The sequence below is a fragment of the Hydra viridissima genome, unplaced genomic scaffold (genome assembly GCF_058129835.1).
Source record: "Hydra viridissima isolate aposymbiotic clone 2 unplaced genomic scaffold, HvirCarnegie_v1 scaffold_8, whole genome shotgun sequence".
NCBI lineage: Eukaryota > Metazoa > Cnidaria > Hydrozoa > Anthoathecata > Hydridae > Hydra > Hydra viridissima.
In genome coordinates, this window is record NW_028324307.1 from 5,166,462 (window position 1) to 5,185,138 (window position 18,677).

At 29.8% G+C, this 18,677-nt stretch overlaps 1 protein-coding gene across 1 annotated transcript in view; it reads left to right on the forward strand.

Annotated features, from left to right (window-relative positions):
• The window catches only part of LOC145186563 (uncharacterized), a 43,632-nt gene that overhangs the window by 8,452 nt on the left and 16,503 nt on the right, over positions 1-18,677 (forward strand). The window contains exons 9-22 of the mRNA XM_090094550.1: positions 2,645-2,803; positions 3,200-3,358; positions 3,453-3,611; positions 3,731-3,880; positions 3,975-4,133; positions 4,244-4,390; positions 4,498-4,656; positions 4,774-4,968; positions 5,142-5,270; positions 5,616-5,786; positions 5,874-6,044; positions 6,323-6,432; positions 6,537-6,601; positions 15,401-15,596. Coding sequence (XP_089950676.1) covers positions 2,645-2,803; positions 3,200-3,358; positions 3,453-3,611; positions 3,731-3,880; positions 3,975-4,133; positions 4,244-4,390; positions 4,498-4,656; positions 4,774-4,968; positions 5,142-5,270; positions 5,616-5,786; positions 5,874-6,044; positions 6,323-6,432; positions 6,537-6,601; positions 15,401-15,596 — 2,129 coding nt within the window. The remainder of the gene's footprint in view (positions 1-2,644; positions 2,804-3,199; positions 3,359-3,452; positions 3,612-3,730; positions 3,881-3,974; positions 4,134-4,243; positions 4,391-4,497; positions 4,657-4,773; positions 4,969-5,141; positions 5,271-5,615; positions 5,787-5,873; positions 6,045-6,322; positions 6,433-6,536; positions 6,602-15,400; positions 15,597-18,677) is intronic.

Here is an 18,677-nt window from a genome sequence, read left to right on the forward strand (position 1 = left end):
ATTCTCAAAAAAATAAAAACACTTTTAATGATTTGCATTTTTTAACTTTACTAAGTTATTTATTGCATTCTTAATTCACTAATTCTAAGTAAGTACATATATACTAAGAATTAGGAATATAATAAGAATTAAGAATGTGTACAATTCCACCAGGACAGTATTACTGTATGCGACCACAAATTTGGTAAAAAAATTATTTTTTTGACAAAAATTAATGTAAAATGAAAACTTGAAGCCAAACAAAAAAATTTACTAAATAAGAAGTGTTAAGAGTAACATTTATCATATTTTTAGTCAATATGCCCTCCCTCAGCATCAGCTTCAAGTTGACTCTTGAACCTGGAACAGGTGGTCTGGATATAGTCTTTGGACTTTTTGTGCCACTCCTTTCCTTTAGGGAGTTGACACTGTTGTGGTGATATTGACTAACCCCTGACTCCACATATGTACAGATTGAATAATCAAAAGGTGACAAATCTGAGATCCAGGAGGCCATAACTCTTTTGAGCAGTGTTTTAGGAAGTTTTCTTGGAGCTATTTTAGAGTCTTCTGGGATGTAGAGGTGTTCCTTCCTGCTGAAACACAACATTGTCATCTGGAGAGTAGTGGGCATCAGTCCAGGGTTTGACATGGCTCTCCATGATTCAAATGTACTCATTCATGTCAACTTTCTGACCAGGTTTGATGAAGACCGGAAGCATTTTAAGGCCATCAGTAGAAATGATGCTAAATATCATAACTGAAGCTGGATGTTTGGTCTTAAATGTATACTTTACATGCTCTGGAACTGTCTGGATGGTAACTGCCTGGATGATGACTAATAAAGTGATTGGTTCTGCCTTTTGAGACAGAATCAACAGTAAACAATTTCTCATCTGATAAGAGGATGGTCATCTTTTTTCTTTGACACTTAAAACCAGGTGTTTCTTAATCCTAGCTCTTGACTTTGTCTTCAGATTCTTCCTGACAACATTTCTGATGTTGACAGGTAGCTCTTTAGCCATTTTCCTCATTGACCATACTGGATTCTTAAATTCAGTATGAATTTTAACCTGGATTCTTAAAATCAGTAAAAAATTCGACCCTTGGCTGCTTTGAACAGCTCTGAAGTCCAAACCGAACTTCCTCTCAACACAATCAGTCATTTGAAAATGTTTAATCACAGTGTAAACAGTGCTCAGAGGCTTGTTTACCATCTTGACAATATCTTTGGGCATGTTGCCATTTATGGCAAAGCATTAATGGACTTGTTTTTAATACTCATCTTCACTTTTTGGGTTCTTTTTTCATTTACTTTTATTTTCAAAGATTTTTGCGTCAACAATAAAATCTAAGTTCCTTAATATAATAATAGAACTTTTAATTTAGAATCACCAAACTTATTACGAAGTTTAAGTTTGCTTTTTATAAACTGTTTCAGTAAAAATGGAGTAAATATACTGAATTAGTGTTAAAATGCATTTGTAGCAGTCTCAAATTGACTGTTATACAAATTTGTTTTGTTATATAGTTCAAGATTCATATTTTTGTTAAAAAAGTATGAACCTTGATCATTCCAATAAAAAATAGTTTCATTAAAATATCTCATCAGCATTACTTTAATTTTACAAATTTTTTTCTCTTCAAGAAAAATATTGATCATTTTTGAAGTTTTTTCTTTTTTCTTTCCTAAGTCTGTTATTTTACGTGTTGGGATTTTTATCAAAATAATTTTATTCTAAAGAAAAACCATAATTTTTTAACTATAAAAATTGTTCATCTACTGATGAATGATTTTTGTATTAAAAAAACTTTTTCTTTTGAGTTTTGCAATATCTGTTATATAGCAATATAGCAAAAGTATTTTTATTTGCAATTATCTTATATAGCAATAGAAAAAGTATTTTATTTGCAATTATCTATTTTTTTAATCAGTTTAACTTCTAGTTTTTTAATCAATTAATCCTTTTTTTTTTCTAATAAATTTTAAAATCAATTAAATCAATTTAAAAAGATAATAAAATGTAATTCAATAAATTACTAAGAGTTTGATGTGTAAATATTTTGTTCTTTATTTGTGATGTGTTTAAAGTTTAAAATTAATAATTAAACTGGGTTTTAAATACTGCGTTTGTTTATAATTAGCATATTTTTAAAAACAAATACTCATGTTAAATCTTTAACATATCTTTAACATAACTTTTAAAGTTAAAAAAATCATAAGAATTTCATAAAATGTTATAAGTAAAAGGTCCACTGTTTTTTAACTTTTCATATTAGCAAACAAGCGAAAGCAATTTTATAAATAAGCAAAATTAACTTGATCTTCAGTTTGCTAATTAAGCAATTAAAGATTTCAATTAAAGATAAATCTTTTGTTAACAAAATTACTTTTAAAATAGCATCTGTTTATTTTTGATCACAAATAAAAACATAACTCATCAACCAATTTAAATATTGTGGGTTTTATTTTTCATAATTTTATTATTACTTTAACTTCATCAAAGGCATTCCGTCAAATTACTGCATGACATCTAAATCTTAGTGATTTCCTTGAAATTTTTACAAATTTTAGTAAAAATGCATATCAAGGGCTTTTTTGCTCAAGCAAAGATAAGTTATGGATTTTTTTAAAAATATTCAGCTCTTATGTTATATCAATTAGCTATATGGACACAATGGGGTAATTGGTCTAATTGCACAGTATCATGTGGGATAGGTTTAATGAACAGATCACGTGGCTGTAACAGTACATGTAGTCTGAAAAGTTGTTTAGGCGACAGCACTCAAAATAAATCTTGCTTCAACAATATGTCTTGTGAAGGTAAGAATATCTTTGGAGTTAGTTAAGTCTCATTTTATTTGACTTTTATAATGGCAAAAATAATTGCTAAGTAATTATTTACAAACAATTTAAGTTTCTTTTACTATCGATAACGTAAAAAACATATTAAAAGTATATGAAATACTATATGAAATGATATATAACATAATCATTTAAATAACTAATAAGATAATATAACAATTAATAAATTAATGTATAAGTAGGATATGAAATAATTAGCAAATAAATTAAAAAACTATTGTAATTACTTAAACCTTTCAGTATTATTTAGCAAAACCAATAAAAAAATAATTGAATTTCACAAATTCTTTTTTTGTTAACTTTAGTTCTTACTTCAATGAAGATAAATTTTGAGAAAATTTAAAATTATTTCAGTTATTTGGGCCCAATGGAGCAGCTGGTCAAGTTGTGATACTCCATGTGGTAATGGTTCAATGAGCAGATCACGTATTTGCAATGTTACAAACAATTTTCAAATTTGCTCTGACAATCAAACTGAAACGAAAATTTGTTCTGCAAATATTTCTTGTGAAGGTAAAAGCTAATTTATAAAAGTTTGTTACCTGCTACTTTTAAAAAAAGGTTACTTTTAGGTAATCTTTATACCATAGTTTGTTAAATTTTTTAGTAAATTGGCTGCAATGGAGTAATTGGTCAAGCTGTACTGTGTTATGTGGTAATGGATCAATGGCTAGATCACGATTATGTGATACCAGAACTAGTTTTTACAATTGTTCCGGAAACAGCACTGAAATAATAAGTTGTTTTAACAATATTTCTTGTGATGGTACAAATTATTTCTTATTTTTTGCATTCTACATTCTGTAAAATATTATCCAAATGTATTCTCAAAAGATTGGATTTTAAGTTTAAAGCAAAAATATTTAACAAAAAAAATTTTTGAAGTAGTTATTTGGCCCCAATCGAATAATTGGTCACATTGTGTTAATGGTTCTACAATTAAATCACAGTTATGCAATAGTGCAATTAACTTAGCGGGTTGTTTGGGTAATGTGACTGAACCAAGTAATTCTGTCAGTGCAACTTATTTTGAGGGTAATTAAAATTTGTTGTAATAAAAGTTATATCTTTAAACAAACTTTTAAAATCAACATACTGAAGCAATTAGGTTTAACCATTAATTCAATAGGTATTTGGTTGCCATTGAATGATTGGTCAAGATGTACTCCTTTACCTTTTAATACAACAATAAGTAGATTGCAAATCTGTAGTTGTGCAAGTAGTTTGCAAGCTAGTTCTTATAACAGCACTGAGATAATCAGCAATTTTTGTAATAACTCTATCGAAGGTGAAACTTTCTATTAATTCATGTGCTCTATCATAAATACAGTATTTTATACTTTTAACAAATATTTATTGGTAAAAAAAGAGTAAGTGTAGAAGTATTTTTTGAAATAGTTGTTTTGGCTCAAAGGAATTGCTGGTCAAGTTGTGTTTCTCGTTTTGAAAACAGATCACAATTGTGCAATGGTTCAAACAGCTTACAAGATTGTTTGAATAACAACACCGAAACAAGAAGTTGTGTTAGTAATACTTTTTGTGAAGGTAAAATAAACAAATTGCCTTAAAATACAATGTTGTTTATACAAATTTTTAGAAATACTGTTTATTTCCATTTGATATATAAAAATTTAATATTGATAATTCATCAGTTGTTTGGGCCCAATGGAGTGATTGGTCTAACTGTTCTACATCATGCGGTAACAGGTCAATAATCAGATCACGATTGTGTAATTGTGCAAATAGCTGGGAAGTTTGTAATTACAAAAAAACTGAAATAATTGCTTGTGCTAATGACAATTTTTGTAAAGGTATAATTGATCATCATTATTTCCTTTAACAAAGACATTTTTTTCTACTTTTCAAAATTTTCTAGTTAAAAGATTTTCTTGATATTTTGATCCATTAAATATATACTTTTTTTAAAGATCTAATTGTTATTTGGGCTCAATGGACTGAATGGTCAGGTTGTAACGTGTCTTGTGGTAATGGGTTTATGAACAGATCACGTGTGTGTATTACTGGAAATAATATGCCAAATTGTTCTTTCATTGACATTGAAGCAACTAGTTGTTTTGCAAACACATCATGTGTAGGTAATAATAACAGTATCTCTTGCATAGGTAATTATAGAAAAATTACTTATTTTTTTCTTTTATGATTTTTCTGATTAAAAGAATGTTGTTTAATTTCAACACTTTGTTCATTTTTATTATATGTAGATTGAAAGTGATAAGGGTTTCATTTGAATGTGAATAAATCAAACTATTTGAATAAGATTACCATAACTTTATAGGAGAATGGACTTTATGGAGTGCGTGCAGTGAAACATGTGGATTAGGATTTAAAAGGAGCTTTTTTTACGATTCTTTAAAAGTTGAAAAAAGTTACAAAACTGAAAGCTGCATTTTAGGAAGCTGTCCAGGTTTGCTTTGGTTAATATAAATTCTGTTAATCAATACTATTCATCATTATCTTTGTTTTTTCTCAAGCATTTTTAAATATAAATATCTATGGCAAAAGTGGATTTATTTTCATTATGCTATGGTTTCATTATGCTATATAGTTTTACAATGCAATTTTTTTTGTTATGCTATAGTTTCATTATGCTATAGTTTCTTAAACATTAACGATTATGTTTCGGTGTGTATGTATGTGTGTGTGTGTTTTTACTTGACTTAAAGCTAAATACACAGCAAACTTCGTTTAAATAAGTTTGTTCTTATCAGATAATTTCATAAGAGTCTTGATGCTTGAGCTTGTGTTTTAGTTGATGCTGTATGGGGTGCATGGGGGAACTTTGCGCTGTGCTCGAAAACATGCGGTGGTGGTGTAACATTTAGAAACAGATCTTGCGAAAATCAATGGCCGTCCAAAGAAAATCGTTTTTGTTTTGGTATCAGCGAGGACTATCAGAATTGTAACGAAGAAATATGTGCAGGTTATCAACATTTTATTCAATATGATCTAAGTTTAAAATTATGAAATAAAAACTAAAACTATTTTTTTTTGTATTTATTATTTACAGTTGATGGAGGATGGTCTGAGTGGTCTGATTGGTCGTTATGCAATCAACCATGTCTAACTGGTGCTCAAACTAGATTTCGCGATTGTGTAAATCCTACACCACAGATTAATGGAGCTGTTTGCAAAAGGAATACTGAAGAAACAAAAACTTGTCCTTCCCGATATTGCAAAAGTATGATCTTGTGAATTACTTATTTTTTATAAATTACTTATAATGTTTCGTCAAAGTTTTTTAAACATGTTTCTATATGCATTATTGTCTAAGCTTTAAAAGCGCATCTAAATTTCATTGGAAAAATCAATTCAATTTAAGATTTTTGTTATTGACAATCCTTAAGAAATGTAATGAAAGAAAAAAGTCTTAAAAACTGAACTGTCAATTTTGTTAAATCTGACTTGGTATTCTTTATAGAGATATAATCTCAATACTTCATGTTATATTTTCTATAGGAGTATCATTCAATGTAGCATATTTTTTACTTAAAGAGGAATATGATAGCCAGTATTCAGTTCCAACCAGTAACCTTTCCTCATTCCTCAAAGAAAAAATCAAAACTGCAGTAAGCATATTGATTTTTTAAAATTAAAAATTTTTTTTTTAAATCTGTAAAATCAAGTTGTTAATGTAACTTAAATCAAGCTTTTATTGGAATATGTCATTTAGATACATAGCATGTATAATACCAAGAAAAAAAACGTGACTTTTAAAATTGTGTTAGACTCTATAAAGTAAGCCTTTTTTATTTTGAAATTTCTTTTTGTTAATAACTTCTTTTAATTGAAGTGATTTGTAAACCTTCTCAGAGTTAAATGTTTTGTATAAAGTATCAGTATTTAAAACATGTCTTATTGTCAACGTTTGAGTTCAACTCGATTTCACACTCAAACCTTTCATAAACAATTTTCTTTTTCTTTTTCAAAACTTTCTTGACTTCTTTTTTAGCTTTTTCATTTAACAACTTTTTCTCGGTAGCCACTTGATTCTTCTTTAATTACTCTTCCTTAGTTTTTGGCTTTTCTTTCTCTTTTACCTTTCGAATTTGCTGCCACGTTTTAGACGTCACAACCCTAGCTAAATTTTCTATTTTACGCTTGGACATTTGGGCTGATTGTTTAGGCCATAATAAAACGTTTTCAATAGGATTTACGATTTCAAATGCTGTTTTTAAGCTGAAACAAGCTGTTTCTGGTCTCAACCTTTTTGAACTGCTTTAAAATACTTGAATCAATCAACGATTTGATAAAGAGTGTGTGAAAAGAAGCTAATAAAATCATATTTAAAAAGTTCTGCTCTAAATAAGTAGTTAGAGCATCAATTGAAATTGACTAAGGGTCTGCGTTAACGACTTTGTTAGACTTGTCGAACTTGCCGAGATTACCGAGTTGTTCTTGGCGTCTGTTATTTTCCGAAAGTCGGCAATTACACTAAATAAACAACAACAAAAAGTTGTAGCATATTATTATTTACAACAAGTTTATTTTGATAAGACGTCGGTTGCCGCTGCAAACTGCCGGCGCAAATGCCAGCGTAGTCCAAACTCTCATTGCGGACTTTCTGCAAATAACAGTCGGCGAGGCCAGCTTGATAATCTTTACAAGGTCTTTACAGTTGACACAGCTAATCTTTAAACTATTTATATAATCAACGATATTAACATCAAATGGAAAAATTCCTGTCTTTTTGAAACCAATTTTGATATTATTTGTCATAGAAGATCGGTTAGGAATGAATTTAATTCTACTAGTAGTTTTTCCTTGTTTATTTTTTCTATCCTTCATGGTCGACGCGCCATTGTCGGGAAGAAGATTTCCACTTTGCTTTTAGTGGCCCAAAAACAGCTACATCAGTGGCTGCAATATATGTGTTGCATTAGGGAATAAATCAAGAAGAATTATTCCATTTAAGACCAAAACTCGCTAAGTTCGATAGAAAGACGCATGACCTTCAATAAAAACAATAACTGGTAGTGGAATTTCTTCTCTTAACAAAAAAAAGGATGAATAACACTTATAAATAAATATATATATATATATAAAAAAAACACTCTGCGGTTATCCAACCCTATTCACTTTTCTCAATGCCCCATCCTAACTGAGCAGTATTTGGTATGCTATTTGGAAGACAAACATATTTAAAAACTGTTTATGGTGAAGCAAAGATTTCACTGGCATTTACTGCAAATAAAGTGGTAATGCTTTCTTTGTTACTATGAGCACTTTTCTTCATGCGCATTTCCCTCGTTCACCAAATAATGAGTTTTTGGTGGCAACTGAAAACTACTCCCATCCATACTGAAAATGCGGATTGAATCATTCAAATATTGAGCATTTTCTTCCAAAAGCATAAGAATTTCTGCAAACCGATCGCTTATGATCGCATATTCTTATTTTATCGCTATTATGGGTGTCTTACGGATGTATGGATGTCTTACGGACGTCGTGCGGGCGATGCATGCCCACTGGGTCTAGCTTTGTTTAAATATCTCGTTTTTTAGATAACTGTTCATGACGGCTAGAAATGCATAAAACCAATCTTTTCCAGGACGATGTTGTGTTTTCATATTACTGGAATTCAAATATTTTTGTACAGTGTCTAATAGTTGTACCACAGGCATGGCGAATCCCATTCTGATTGATATTTGTAACCATTTCATTAATTTGTTTTCAATGTACTCACCTAATACCGATTTATACTCGCAGTGTTGTATTTTCATGGGAGTTCTTCCAGATATTTTTTCGCAAAGCGTCTGATTAGAAATTCCAAACGTCTAATTTACTGCGTACATAACCACACCTTTTTTAACAGCATCAATAGAGTGACGTAATTGACTAAACTGAAGTCTTAGTTTTAAGCTACCACTTTTCTTCTTTTTTGCCTTGCCCATTATAGAAAAATCAACCCAATTAAAAGAGTATTCATTTTTCTTTTTATGTTAAAAAGGCATAAATGGATTCATCGGACATACGATAAGTATGAAATAACGTATTTCTCGTACATCCAAAAATACTACATTGATACCATAATGATGTGCAGTTTTATTAATATTAACAAGTATTCATGTTTTATTTACCTGATTAAGTTTAATTTAGAAGTAAGTTTTCACGAAATCTTTTCAAATTCGTTAAGCTTTCATAAAACGCTTCTAGTTGCTGTTACTTGTGCATGGCCATGTTTTTTTGGCCAAATTTTATTTACACTGTTGAAGTTTCGATAAAAGATCGAAATTTTAATATTTTTTCACAGCATTTATTGATTGAAAAAAACGTCGATAAGAACCGTTGTGGCCATGGCAGGAATATCTATAGCCAAATTCCGTAAATTACGGCAGATAAATTTAAATTTCTTAAAGGGATATTCCTTAAGTGAAAAAATCCAAAACTAATGCAGATGCCGTTAAATTTAAACTATGTGGCCATTGCCACAATGGCCACCCCTCAGATCCGCGCCTGAATTATCTGATTGTTTTCTGTATCTTTTAAGTTCATGGGATAATGTGTTGAATCGATTGAAGTATTTCTTGAATAATTACTCAAAATTCTGCATCTTATTATTGGGCTTGTTTGTGTTTAAATTTTTTTTTTTCAACTCCCTTTTCGTCTGTTTGTGTTTCAATTTTTTTTTTCAACTCCCTTTTCGTCTGGTTTCTTGGATAAAAAATTCATTTAGTGTAAACAAAAAATGTTCAGCTTTAACACTTCTTGCTTTTTTTCATCAAAAAATTCATTTTGCAATCTTGAGAAAAAAAAACTCTAACAAATTTGAATTTAATTTTTTTAGTTTAATGCATCGCTGTTCTTTATTTTCTGAAGTATATATATATATATATATATATATATATATATATATATATATATATATATATATATATATATATATATATATATATATATATATATATATATATATATATATATAAAATCAAGTACACCACAAATTGTTTTATATAGAAACACCGTCAAATCTTGGTATATCACACGAGAATTTCTAGAAACTACTTTGAAGCTCTCCATAAAAACCCTTTGGAATGGTTGATATTCCTGATTACAAAAATTTAAAACATGAAATCTTTTGTATACATCTGAGAAATAAAAATTAATTTGAAAGTTTTCTCCCACATAGTTGAAAGTAAATGAGAGCATTCCGTTTATTTTGTATTTCTACGTCATTCAAAAATTCAAAATGTATATAATAAACATAAGTTTTTGTTATTTGTACATTCAGCAATTAGAAACATAAGGAACAGTGCTTTAAATTTTGTGGCCTTTTTATACAGTGATCTATTCAACATTCTCTAGTATAGAATACTTTCTGAATTCTAAGTAGTAAAGTGTCCTAAGAATAGTAAAAAAACAACAATCATATTAGCAATGTTAATCCAAGTATTATAAGTATTGTTAATCCAAGTATTATAAGTATTGTTAATCCAAGTATTATATGTCAAAGAAAAGAAAATTAGATCATTTTCAATTATTCCTGGCAACAAGTTCAAAAAATCTTTATTTCTGAGGGAATAAAAAATTAGTTTTCTACTTTCGAAATTCTTTCCATACTCTGGATGATCAATTGGTCTCTTGTATCCATTCCAATTGATCTGAAGCTGTGGTAAAGTGCTTCAGTATCCTGTTCACTATATTTTCCAAGGAAGTCTCAACTCTTGTATGAAGTGTTGAATGTGGTAAAACATAGCATGGACTTTTTGAGTAGCATTTTCTCTGTCATGAGCCAGATAAGAGGTCTGAAATGCTGATATTTTTTTAATATAGTCTGGTTCCAGTGACATTCCAAAGCAGGCAGACTCCACTGCATCTAATTTTCTCAGTGAACCAACAATCCCAAAAATGTTGAAAGTATACTCTTCTTCTGCAAGTCCCTGACGGACATTAGCATTTTTGAAAAGATTTCTACATTCATTTCCAGCAAACTGACCTCCTTGGAAAGTCTGGGGCTTGATTTGAAAAGCTTTGGGCCACTCATCAGCTTTAGACCACTTTTCTTTCAATACTTTGAACAGATGGTTGACAACTCCAAGGAGAAGGTGGAGTTCCATTGTCAGGCATAGCTAAAAGAGGGTCATGAACCACATTTATAATATCTTTGGCTCTCTTTAAGTCCTGGTCAATATCCTGAAATGCTTTATAGCATTTTCTCAATAAAGCAAACGTTCGAGGACTTCCACATGCTGATAAGCCTTTTGTGTCAACTTCATACCAAGTACATGAATGAAAGCTTGAATGGGACTGCAAACCACAGATAATATTGGGTAGCTTCAAATTACATGAGAGAAAGAAATGAACTCCCTCAGGACAAATAAGGCTCAAAATTTTCTGAACATTGTTGTAGTTTTCAGAAACTTCTTCTGCTACAGCAAAAAGCAATTGACGCTTCACTCCACTTTGTTTTGCTACTTGTTATGCCAAGGTTTACTTGAAAGGTGGAGACCTAGACTCCAACCTCTCTATCATGTCTTGAATGCCAATTTTCACAAAAGGATGAGTGTAGATTTGCTTTTGAAGCAGGAAATCATTTAGAAGTTCTCTCAGATTTTTGCAGTGCACAACTAAAGGCTTCCTTTTCTGAGATAAGACATTTCAGATCCCAATGTCAGTTTGCATGAAATGAGAAAACAGCCTCTTTCCAATCTCACTAAACTATATATTTGGTTCACAAATAAATATAAGTTGAAATCCGTGTACTTAACATGCAGCAAATATTTAGGTATTTATTCAAGCATTGGTTCAATTTCAAATTAAAGGAATCAGTTGATATATAATGTCTTTTATTTCATTTAATAATATAACAGATAAAAATATTGCATTTTTCAAGAATCATTGTAGCTATGTGTAATTCCTTTTCCAAGAAAGAGTAAAAAAAGAAAGAACACCTTCTTTGGTATGATGAAGGTTGAAGTTTTTCAGAGAAAGTCTTCAGTGGACGTTTTTCATAGAACTTTAAGCGCCCTATTTGGCAGATCAGGCAGTCACAGTCCTGTTCACTATTGAAGGTCGAACATTTATGGTGTTAAATTGAAACATTAGAGGGAGTGCAACATTCACACCATTTTTCTTCTTTCTAAGAGCAATTATACATGTGTTACAAATACCTTTTGGAACTCGTGAGTGTGAAAAGTTGAATTTTGTATCAAGCACAATTTCTAGTGTTTTAATCATTCAACTCTTGTACTTTTTTTCATGCAAAGGGTGCAAACTGTTTTTCTACAGTTTTCATGAGTTCTCTTTGAGTTTGGCATTTTTAAGAACTGTTGCTAAAATTTTGTTCTACACAGGGCTAATTCTAAAAGTAAAGTAACACGATAATTGCTACTTCCTAAAAAAATTTCTTGTTAATATTAAAATATTACAAGTTCCAGGAGTGACATTTTTATTCATAAATGCTGTAAAAATGCAATTAAGATCTGATGCTATCATCTTAAACTATTTTTAATCAGAAGAAAATTTCAAATCGAATGTTTTTTCACGGACGTATACAGATGATTTCAAACTTTACATTTTTGTAATCAAGAATAACAGTACTATCATCACTTTAAAGGGTTTTCATGGCTTAAAATTAGTTTCTAGCAATTATCGACACGCGTGATAATGAATAACGAATTGTTAACGTTTTTCATTTAGATTATTTGCTGAGCTACAGAACTGTTTTTAGACTGCCAAAAAAAGTTTTTATCACCAAGTTAAAAATTAAATTGTTATTTTATTTATTTTTTAGGGACGGACAAAAACTTTTCGGTCATCTCTAACCTTTTTCAGCAGAAAGATTTTAAATCGAGTTTTAAATCTATGACATGTTTCAATATATTGACATGAGGAGCTAATATTTGTTTATATCCTTTCACTTTGGAATTTTTATAGAAGTATGTATGTATATATTTGAATCAAACTATATGACATTCAGAATAAATATTCTTCATTTCGAAGAAAAAAGTTTATTCCGAACATTTTTTAACGACAAATTTACATTGATTTCTTTACAACATTCATTCAACTGATCCAGTTAGATAATGAATGTGTGGGTATACATTCATAGATAATGTAAACGCTTTTGTAATAATACTGGCCTTGATATTTAATAATATTGTGTTCGATATAAAAATACATTGTAGATACCTATCTGAACATTGAGAATGATTTTAACAAAGTGTGGTTTTAACAAAGTGTTGTTCACAGTTTATTTGATACTATGATAATTGGAGAGTGGACAAACGTCGAATGTTAAACATTTGATATTTAAAACTATAAAGGACTCACTCATAAAATATTCAAACTTTATGGCTCCTGGGGCTATGAAATGATTTAATTGTGCAGACACTCCTACAACAAGTATAATTTAATTAAGGCCTTCAAATATTAACGTTTTATAGAAAGAAAAGTTAAGTATTCACTTCATATTTGTTGTAGGAATGAATATGTGAAGGGATTGGGTTTGTATGTTTATGACTAAATTCTTGAAAAGTTTTAATGACACTATGCACACAGGCATTGCTAAAGCTGCCTCCAATAAATAGTCAAATATTGTTAACGGGTGAAATAGGTGCATTGAGACAAATTTTAAAGTTATTTTATTTTGGAACGATCAATATAAACTAAACTAACAGGTCAATTAAATAAAATAAGAGTTGATAAGTAATAATCATCTAAAATTTCCAATAAACAGCTCTTTATTTGAAGTTTATTAATATTTAATTAATAGTTAATATTAAGTCATTTTTTTATTTTTGAACGATCAAAGCTCTTTATTGGAAATTTTAAATGATTATTACTTATCAACTCTTATTTTTAATCTTTCTAATTTGGCTAGCACACTATTATCAACAAGTTTCCCCAATATTCCCTTGATCTCTTTCATAATGTCTTGTAAAAAATTTTCATCAAATTCTTTTACCATTGTTTTGATACGCAACATCAACTGCCTTTCAGTATCATAACTTTCTGAACCAAACATCTCTAAATGTTTTGAATTGGTCTTGCTTTAGGAGGATTTAATATGTTTATGTCAAGGAGTACTTTGGTTAATGTCAAGGGGTAATGTCAAGGGATAATTAAAATTTTTATCTAACCAGCATAAAACCTTTGCAGCATAATGTGCGCTTACCAAATCTGGTTAAAATTGATATTTTCCATCGCTGTGATAAAATTTATCACAGCGATGGAAAATATCAATTTTAGCCAGATTTGGTAAGCGCACAAATGTCATATCAATAGAAGGGTCAAGTCTTTTTATCAAACATTCTTCAAGATATATGTCCTGATTCATTGCTGGAACATCTACTGGTCTCACAAATACCTCAGAATACCCCCTTCCAGATATCGCTCTCCATACAAGCATGTGCTTGGATATTTCTCTATACCTTTGTATTGTCTGTGTAAAATCCATCGTTACCGGATATTTTATCAGAATTTTTATCATTATCATGTGAATTGAATTACTTCTCATCGTCTATAACAATCATATATCTGACACATATAAATGATTTAACAGCTTTCGACTAAGTTTTTTTGACTTTCGAGCTAATTTTTCCTTCTATTTAGGTTTTTTCCACGTGTTTAATAAGAAACATCTGCTTGAGCAAGATGACAAACTACGGTTGTGTGACTTGATGAAAATTTTCAAGCTAGTTTACGCAAAGTTACACCAACTCTATTTTTCGCAGCTCTTTTCAAAATACCCCGATTCTTATCGTTCCACACTTTCGATTGAAAACCTTTATGTTGTTGTTTAGTATCTTTTCCTTCCCTGCATCTCCTGATATTATTGTAAATAGTAGCTCTTGCGTAACTTTCTTGCTTGAAATGATTTACCACAATAGCATCTGTAGCATGTGGATTTTTTCTTAAACTTTTTTTTTTTGAAAATTAAGATATATTTTGATTTGAATTTTTTAGAAAATATTTTTAAGTCATTAATGCATGATTTAAATAATTAAAAATAGTTCAGCGTGATTTCAAAGCGATGCAAAAAAACAAACTTTTGTCTCATCCACCCGTTCCATCCGTTACTTGTTTAAAAAAGTTTTTTGATAAAGAATTCTAGAGTGTGGCCGAGTATGAACTGTTCTAAGCTATATAATTCGAATTTCGTTGACTTCCTTGTTATAGATCATTGGTTTTGATAAACCACTGGTTTTAAAAAATCATCACTACTAGTTCTTTATATTTATTGTACTATCCATTAAATCGGTAGCTGCATTGCTTCAACAAATATCATTGGCTGGCTTTACATTAAAGCATTCTTATGCTTACTTTGAGCGATTGGAGCTTACAAATTGTTCCTTTACAGTTAGCCCAGGTATATATATGCCTAAGACTGTAAATTTGTGAGAATTTAAACTTGAAAGTTATTAACGACTATGCAAAATGATGGAGAAGTATTAGTCCAACCTATGATTTAGTCTGTCCATATGAGTCCAAGTATGTTCTAAAGCCATGAAGAAAGCAAAAATCCAATAGCACGGAATTTCTGGCATTTAATACAGAAAACTCTTATCTTTCGCTTTTTCCTTTTTTTTTTTATAGGGAAATTTTTCTTACAAATCCGCTATCAAAAAGTCGTTTAATTTTTAAAGTAGTTATAAATGACAACGGGCAACTCACAATGGGATATTGCCTTTTAATTTTTGTTCGAGTAGTTGTATGGGACTTTCCCTCTGTGCAACGCTTTGTGACAAAAAGAAATTTAAACTTGATATTAGAAAGAACTGAACCTGCAAGAGTAAAAGTCCTGCTAAAAAGTATAATTCTAATTGTATTGCGGAAAATGGTTTCAAGTAGTCGAGCCATTTACCATATGGCGTGTATGAATTTCAACAAAGTTGGATGTTTAAATATACTTAACTTTAGTCTTAAATAAAATTGCAACATTGATATCTTAAAAATAACTTTGTATCATCAATTGAGTTCCTACAAAAACTAGGTCATCCGACTGTTTTTAAAAAAGATAATTTGCCTTGTAACAAGGGAAATTTTTGTTTCAAAACCAAAAAAATGAAAATTTATCAGCCTGCTGAATTGGCAGTGCCAATAATCCTCTCTTGTTCGTAAGAATTCTCCGAAAGAAGAACTTTTTATGATGATTCTATTAAAAAAAAAAAGCTGAGACATCCAAAAGTAGCAAAAGCAAAAGAGGCTTAAAAATGTTTCTTTTTTCTTATGAAAACGAGAAAATCATTTACAAATGTACATAAAACTTACAACAATATAGTCGTTCTTGTTGGTTCAGGGTCGTTAAAACGAAATTTTTTAGAGCGAAAATTTTTAAAGCGAAGCTCGGGAAAAAGAAAAAGTTATGTGAAATTTAAAAAAAAGGATAATTTTTAAAGTTACTAATTTTTTTCCCTAATAAAGAAAAAGGACACGATGCGAGGAAAATTTAAAAATGTGTTTACTTAACATGTATGCGTGTAAATGTACTACAGTTGAATCCCGTTAACTCGGACCCTGTATAAGTCGGACTTTTATTAAGTCGGACGGAATTTCAATTCCCCTTGAACATTCTCTATCAACTTACTGTAAAATCATCCGCTTAAGTCGTACCCTGGTTAAGTCGGACCATTCGCTAACTCGTACTGTTTTTTGGGGTCCCCTTGGCAAAAAACTTCGCTTAACTAGGACTTTTATTTTGAATTTGCATATAAATGCGTATAACAACAAAACTTTGAATACTTCAATCAAAGTTCCAAACTCTAAACGCTCGAAAATAAAATACTTTTGCGTCAAATACAATTAAACATAGCTAAACATTTTCAAGGAGAGCTCTAGATTTAGTTAAGCTTCGATTAAATTCTATTTATTAATAACTATTACATTAAAAATTTAAAAATATCAATTAACATTCAAAACTTAGAACGTTAGAAAATTAATTACTTTTGAGTCGTTTCAAATAGCTTTGAATGCTTCAAAGCTGTTTGAAAAAGAATTGTGCGAGTCACTTAAACAAACATCGACTTTGGACTTTTTTCGTTTATAGTATATATTATATATACAAAAATATATATTTCACATAAAATCTTATGTGAAATATATATTTTTGTATATATAATATATACTATAAACGAAATTATGTTGTTCAATATATATGTACATAATATTTATATATCGAGGAACATTCGATAAGTCTCTAAATCTCAATAAGTCCGACTTAACGAGAGCTTTGCTTAATTCGGACATTCGCTAAGTCGGACAAAAAATATATACCCCTTCAGAGTCCGAGTTAACGGGATTGTACTGTAGTATGTTATGTTTATGATAATACATTTGAAGACTGAATTTCTGTGCAATAATTATAAGCGAACGGAGTCTTTTTGCCACCCTATTTAGCATTAAATTTCAAGGGCCGCTTATTGTAATTATTGTTATATATTTTTCAATTTTTTTATTCATTTATCTTTTATATATTTTTTCTTTCGCTTTAAAACCTTTCGCTTTTACGTCCTTTCGCTTTAAAACTTTTCGCTTTAACGTCCCACTACCGTTCTTGTTATGGTGTGCTTTTTGTTATCCTACGGAACCTCATCTTTTGATGTTATATGATGAACGAGGCTAAATCACGACCTAATCATATCTGCGAAACCGAATAACAAATAAAAACTGGGTGTGAGTGGCAGTGAAGCAGACTATAGTCTATAGTATATATTTACCAATGTTTCTGTCTTTACATCAATGGAGTACACAATAATAATCATTCAGAAAATTTCTGTCAATAAAGAATATTATTATAGTATTTCGTTTGACTTGATTATATTTCATCGTATTCGCTTTAGCTGAAGGTAAAAGAGAAATTCTAATTTACTTTCAGCTAAATCGGATGGGATTAAATATTAATTCGTTATTGTTAAAAGATAACTGTAATCCTAAAATTGAAGAATCCTTGCAGAAATACTAGGATTTTCAAAAAACTGCGGCTGTAACACTATAAAAGCATAGTAGCAAAAATATTTATTTTGTTTTAAAAAAAAAGAAGTGCAAATATTTATTTTAATTACTTGCGAGAGTTATTTTTGAATCATCATCATCATCATCATCATCATCATCATCATCATCATCATCATCATCATCATCATCATCATCATCATCATCATCATCATCATCATCATCATCATCATCATCATCATCATCATCATCATCATCATCATCATCATCATCATAATTGTTATTATTATTACTATTATTGTTCTTTTTGTTATTAATGTTTTATAAAATTTTATCGTTATTTAAAATTAATACAGTTTAATAACATTTTTAAGTCTTAGGCATTCAAAATTTTAAGTTTTAAATACCGAAGACTTAAAATGTAAACCAATTTTCTTTCTGAGTAAACAAGTTTGTTTAACTCCATAGAAATTTTTTTTTTCGATATGGAACAGACTTCATTAAAAGTTTTAGAAAAACAAAAACGTTTTTCGTAGCCTGAAAATATTTATTTTGGTTCTTCACGGAGTTATACATAAATAATCGAAAAATTCAAATGTCAAAGCTTGAATGTGTTCTGTTGTCAACTTTGTAGCTTAAATTTTTAAACTGTAGTGCGAGATGCTACACTTGATGTAACAAGAGATAATATTGATAAAACACATTCAAATTATTCGTGAGCAGTTAGATATGATTTTACAGGAAGCGAAACTAGTAGTTCAGAATGAGGATAAATTCCATAAACTTCAAATCAGCCTGCAAGCCTCACTATTTGTTTCAGGAGATACTTGAACTTGAATACCTCTCAATCTTCCCATACCCCTTTGATGCATTGCGCATATTTCTTACTTTCCTATGTCTGTGGCTATGGCTGAAGGCTCTTTCA